Source organism: Camelina sativa, chromosome 6 (assembly GCF_000633955.1).
Source record: "Camelina sativa cultivar DH55 chromosome 6, Cs, whole genome shotgun sequence".
In the NCBI taxonomy this organism is placed as follows: Eukaryota; Viridiplantae; Streptophyta; class Magnoliopsida; order Brassicales; family Brassicaceae; genus Camelina; species Camelina sativa.
The window spans coordinates 3693314-3699149 of NC_025690.1; the positions used below are offsets into that span (position 1 = coordinate 3693314).

Genomic DNA, 5836 nt, shown 5'->3' on the forward strand with positions numbered 1-5836 from the left:
ATAGTGGCAGTAGTTTTTTTTGTGTTCAATTGAATAGGTTCGTATAAGTTGTTTGGATTGCTCTTTATGCCTCTCTGTATTTGGACTTTACTAAAAATCGTATATTTGTTCAGTTTTTCAATTGAATAGGTTTGTTCGTATAAGAGCAAACGTCTATATATGTTTGGATTACTTTCTTATATGTCTCGGTACTTGGACTTTACTAAAGCTCGTCGCTTTGTCTCTTTGTTCAGCTTAATCAATTCAAGGGCAAATGGAAGAATCTGAAATGGAGCTTCTTATTTTACTATGTTTGGCAATGAGATCAAAACTGAGTTTATTTTACTATTTTATTACGTTTGGCTTTTAAATAGCAATGATAAACAGATTGTGATTTGTTTTGATTTGAAGTATATTTGTGTTTTGAATTTTTAGAAATGTTTTATAGAGCATGAATTTTGGATATTGATGAATTTTTGTACTTTTAAAACTGTTAGATTTAAGTTTTGAAATAAAATGAAAGAAAGTTACAGGGCTTTCAAACTGTCAAACTGAGTAGTTTTTTTCAATCCAAAATTCATCAGTTTGAGTTTTGAAATAAAATGAAAGTTACAGGACTTTCAAACTGTTAGATTTGAGTTTTGAAATAAAATAAAAGAAAGTTACAGGGCTTTCAAACTAAATTAACCAGTAAAAATTTTAAGCATCGAGTTAATAAAACGGTTTCAATTATTCTTACTTCTTAAGATTGGTTTTAAAAATAATTTGTTAAGGACTTTCAAACTGAGTAGGTATTAGACTTTATTAAACTGGAGTACATGACAAAAGAACCGAACACCAAAATTTACAAACGATGGTTATGGTTATTAGTCATTTACTTTTATTACACAGTAAACTGCTGTCTTAAAAAGATTCGGTATATCCACCCGCGAACAAAAGGAATCATATTACGGGTTAACGGATCCGGGTCGGGTACTACACGGAGCAATCATAACAAAAAAATCAAACAGACGACGACGAGTTTCTTGGCCTTTGGTTAAAAAAAAAAAAAATCTCTGTACGCATAAACGCAGAAGAAGCGGTGGCTCTGAGCCGGCGAAGTTTCATTTCTCATCCCTAAAATTTTCATGTCCATCTTGCCTTCACCGCATAACCAAGGTCACAATTCTTCTTCTTCTAATACAGATTCCTCTCTAAACCCTAGCTCCGACCATGGCGACAACTCTTCTTCTCTCTCTCCTCTTCCCACCTCTCCTCCTTCCCGGATCTATTCCACCGGAACTCGATTCGTCGAAGATTCTGAACCCACTCACGGTTTCTCCGGTAAGGAAGATTGATTGATTAACTCTCACCTTACCCCTAAATTTTTTGGGTTTTTTTTTGTACATTGAACTCGTTAATTTGGTTGAGTTTTTAGGGTTTTTTAAAAAAATTGAAAGGCAGCTAATTTGGTTGAGTTTTGATTTGGGTTTTTAGGGTTTCTTTGAAAAAAATGAGCTTTTTAATAATATCACACTTCTTTGTCTCAATTTTGAATTTTTTGAACTGTAGAGCCGATTGCTGCAGCTGAGGAGGGACATAGCCGTGGATCTTCCAAAGAGGTAAACTTTAGTTGCTTTCTCAGTAAATGATGAGTCTTTAAAGTCTTTTAAGAAACAAATCTAGTTTCCTTTCATTTTTTGTTGAATGGTCGGTTCATTGTTGTTTCTATGCTCTGCAGATGACGCAAATTGGAGCAGGGAAGGAGAGTTTTTCCCCACCTAATGCTGATAAACGTGACCATTTCCGATATGATGGTCGAAGGAATAGGTCTAGAGGAAGAGGTACTGGAGGAGCTGCTGGTTCTTCTTCTTCTTCTTCTCAGTTGCAGCATAACACCGGACATTATAATTCTCCTAGAGGCGGTGTTACGCATCATAATCCAACTGGTAGAAGAGCTAATATGATAAGTGGGAACCATTTACTGAATTTTCAGTATGATCCGATTTCGCCGCCACAATCCAGGGGTCCTCCTCCGCCTCAAAGAAAGCAACAGTACAAGGGAAGGCCTTATAACAAGGATATGTTTCTTAAGGCCAATTACAAGTTTGTTGTGTTGGATACTGGAGATCATTCTCCTGATTCTATGGATCCTGACAAAACGCTGCAGTGGGATAATATAATTTGTGTAAGGTATTCTACTCCGTCTCCTGTGCACTGTCCGATTTGCTTGGAGTATCCTCTATGTCCGCAGATAACTTCCTGTGGGCATATCTTCTGTTTCCCGTGTATTCTACAGTATCTGTTGACTGGTGTGGATAACCACAAGGCAGATTGCTTCAAGAGGTGTCCATTGTGCTTCGTGATGATTTCTCCAAGAGAGTTATACACTGTTTATATTGAAAACGTCAAGCAGTATTCTGTAGGCGATCCCGTCGAGTTTGTACTTTTGACCCGCAAGAAAGATTCATTTGCTCCCACCCGAAAAGTTGAGTATGACTCGAATGTTACTAGTGGTGATAATGAGATATATGATCCGTTTTCAAAGTTCATTTTCACCCAAGATGTTGATCTTTCTGTCAAACAAGCAGTTTCAGAGTTAGATTCTTGGATTGCAAAGGCAGATCCTGGACTCGTCGAAGACTTGGAGAAGCACCTATATGTAAATGCTGCTTTGGATCGTTTGGAGCAGAGAAAAATGTACTGGAATGCGCATAGGCTCTCTAATTACAGAAAATTGAATACACCAGCTAGAAATCAGACACAATCATCTTCACCTCCTGATGTTTCTCGAGTTGGTTATCAAGCACCCAGCTGGGCGCATGGAGCATCAGCTAGCGGTTCCAAAAATCAAGAGAAATCAATTGAAGATTCTTCAGTAGATAAGTCAGATGGGCAATCACAATTTAGTTTGGAAAAGAGTTATGATAATGGTCATCCTCTAGAAGACCAAGACGCACCGTCATCTTCCTCATATAATGGCAGCAAAGGTTTCCTGTCGCACCAAAATGACACCAAAGACCTGAAGGACAACGATGCATACAACTTTTATCAGGTAATGAGTTTCTGATGCATACTGTTGTGTTTGCATAAAGTACTAATGAGCTGCATGATGATTGCTCATTGTTCCATTGCTATGGGCTGGTCGTTTAATATAACAGAGTCAGATTCTTTTATATGAAAATAAATGTTATTAATAATCCAGGGTGTTTTGTTGATATCAAAAGTAATTGTGGTGGTTTTATCTGTAAGATGCTCAAGTTGTCTTACCTTTGTGCTCTGGTTGTTTACCTATACAGTCTGTTGATGGTCAGCACATTATCCTTCACACTTTAAATGTGAAGTGCCTTCTGCATCACTATGGCAGCTATGACTTTCTTCCACCAAGGTAAGAGTCCATGTCTTTTATGCATCACAATTCTCGTATGCCAAAGACTAGGGAATAGGTTGCAATGGAAGCTTCTTTGTTGCCTAATATTTTTTGCATGGATTTGTGATACTGATTCAAAAGTCTATGATGTATGGCTCCTTATTTTATGAAATCGGGCATTGGTGATCGATAGAAAGATTGAATTGTTGTTATTCAGTATGAAAATCAATAAAATTGTTCAGCGAAAGTTATCCGCTGTAGTTTTTTATTCCAGTTGTGTTCTGATTCCAATCCATGAAATGACAGAGTGAGTGGAAAGATACTGGAAATGGAGACTGTTACCCAGTCGGAAGCTATAAGGAGACGTTACCGCTTCTTGAGTCATTTTTCTTTAACAACTACATTTCAGGTTTATTTTCCATTGGTTGCTCCTATCTTCCGCACATGTTATTCATTTGGTTCTACCTTCAGCAAATGTTGCTATGTCTTGACGTTTTTCTCACGAGGTTATCCTCGGTTTGGTAATCTTTTCAGATATGTGAGATTGATATGAGGGATTCCTTGCCTCCTGATGCCTTTGCTCCATTTATAGATGATATCAAGAAGCGTGAGAAGCAGAGGAAAGACCGTGCTAGGAAGGTATTCCTCTTTCTTAACCATGATACACAACCCATGGTCTCTTTGTCTAAAATCTTTAAGATTCCAACCTCATGGGGCTTTGTTTGTTCACTTTTGTTAGTATTTTTATCTTGATTACATATAGCAAATGATCCTGCTTTGTGTCTTACTCTGTCCTAAATTCCATGGTTAAAAGGAAAAATCAGGGCTAACACTCATATAATGTCCATTTTTCAGGAGCAAAAAGATAAAATTAAAGCTGAAGTAGCTGCAGCTGCAGAGCTTGTTGTACCATTGATGGCCAGTTTTGGGCAGTCGTCTCATAATGACTTTCCTCCATATTCCTTGGATGACTTTGAAGGTAAATAATAGGAAATCTCTCGTCTGTTAATTGGATTTGAGGTTAAGTGATCTAATCAGAAAGCTTTTGTGTTGTGTCCGTTTTTAGCCCTTGGGAACTCTGCCCCAATATCATCTAGCCCTCCAAACATCAGAGAGAGAAATTCCTTTTCACATGTGACAAGGCACGGTTTTGCAGCAGGCCATGACTCCCCCAACTTGAATAACGATGCAACAAATGTTCAAAGCAGCAGCAGTAGTGAAGTTGCTAATGCAACCACAGGTAACCAAACCACTGCTTCTAGCTCTGCAGATTCTTATAGAATAGTCTGATGAGCTCTAAACATGTTTTCAGGTGCAAGAACCACAAACATGACATCATTCGCAAGTGTAACATCAAGAACAGTGACACCAAGCGCACCAGCCGCAATCAAAGAACCCGGAAAGAGAGGGAAGAAACAGAACCGGGTACTTTTGTCGACAACAAGTGTACGCCGTTACTGAAGAGACTTTAAAAATGCTATGGATTTGTGTGTATGTATAATAATCTTTTCATCTAAGAAGAAATACTGAATAAAGAAAAGAACAGAGGTTGTGGTCTTGTGGATGTGGTGAGTAAGTTAAATTTGAACTTTGGATTTGTTTCTTTTTTCACTGTGCATCATTTATATGGATGTGAGTTTGATCCCCTTAGCCAAGTGTAAAATCCTTTCATCAAACTTTATCATGTAGAGGTTTTATATATCTCAGAATTAGTTGACATCAACGTAGAGAAGTAATTAGAATCTGATGTAGGAACTTTCAGAATAAGAAATAAATATTACTTTTTTTGTGTTATACCAAAAAAAACCTGAACAAACAAATACATCACAATCCGTACAACTATTTCATCACAAACATCTCCAATTTAAGTCTCGATTTAACTTATGAATCATTAGAAATTCTCATAAGAAGAAATCTTAAATAATTTTAAAAGTTGTTTAATCCTGGTGTTTAATTAATATATAGTGTTTACAGATAAAAGATACATGTCAATTTGAAAAGTGACCAAAGGTGGCTTCTCAGATATTCTCATAAAAAAGCTCTTTTTTTTTGGATTTTATATTGGGGTTGTTTTTTGGATTAATACAGCAAATTTTTAATTTGGAGTGTGGGTTTGGTTAGAATGAAGAGAATCTAAAAGGAGAAAATTAGATAAAAGAGAAAATGTATCATGTTTATAAGATATCTACACAAATCTATGTCTACCAGTAGAAATCGAAAACAGCAAAAAATAGAAATTGTGTCATGTTTATAAGAGACATGTGGCAGCATTTCCAGTAAATAGATAAGATATCTAGACAAATCTATCTACAAAGTACTATATATAGATATTAAGTCTTCTATTTAGAAATTACAACAACTCAGTAAATCAATAAGAATCATCCCTTTTAAACCATAAAATCATCACAGATAGTTGTAATCTGCATAGTCATGTTCTCCCTCTTCGCTTTACATGAGTGTACGTATAGTTTTTCTTAAAAAAAAAAATTATAAATCAGATATGCACAC

General features: G+C 36.4%; 1 protein-coding gene across 1 annotated transcript; it reads left to right on the forward strand.

The window, feature by feature from the left end:
• Positions 988-4978, forward strand: LOC104790310 (RING finger protein 10). Its single transcript, XM_010516032.2, has 9 exons — positions 988-1302; positions 1531-1580; positions 1700-3013; positions 3258-3346; positions 3635-3737; positions 3863-3967; positions 4184-4307; positions 4395-4568; positions 4641-4978. Exons 1-9 carry the CDS (start codon positions 1107-1109, stop codon positions 4787-4789), a joined length of 2304 nt encoding a protein of 767 aa, XP_010514334.1. The 5' UTR covers positions 988-1106; the 3' UTR covers positions 4790-4978.

What these genes read in the sequence shown, in the direction of transcription:
- LOC104790310 (XM_010516032.2), top strand. Translation starts at nt 1,107, where the DNA reads ATGTCCATCTTGCCTTCACCGCATAACCAAGGTCACAATTCTTCTTCT. An exon ending in GGAAAGACCGTGCTAGGAAG is followed by an intron (nt 3,968 to 4,183) that starts GTATTCCTCTTT and finishes TCCATTTTTCAG; the next exon opens with GAGCAAAAAGATAAAATTAA. An exon ending in TTCCTTGGATGACTTTGAAG is followed by an intron (nt 4,308 to 4,394) that starts GTAAATAATAGG and finishes GTCCGTTTTTAG; the next exon opens with CCCTTGGGAACTCTGCCCCA.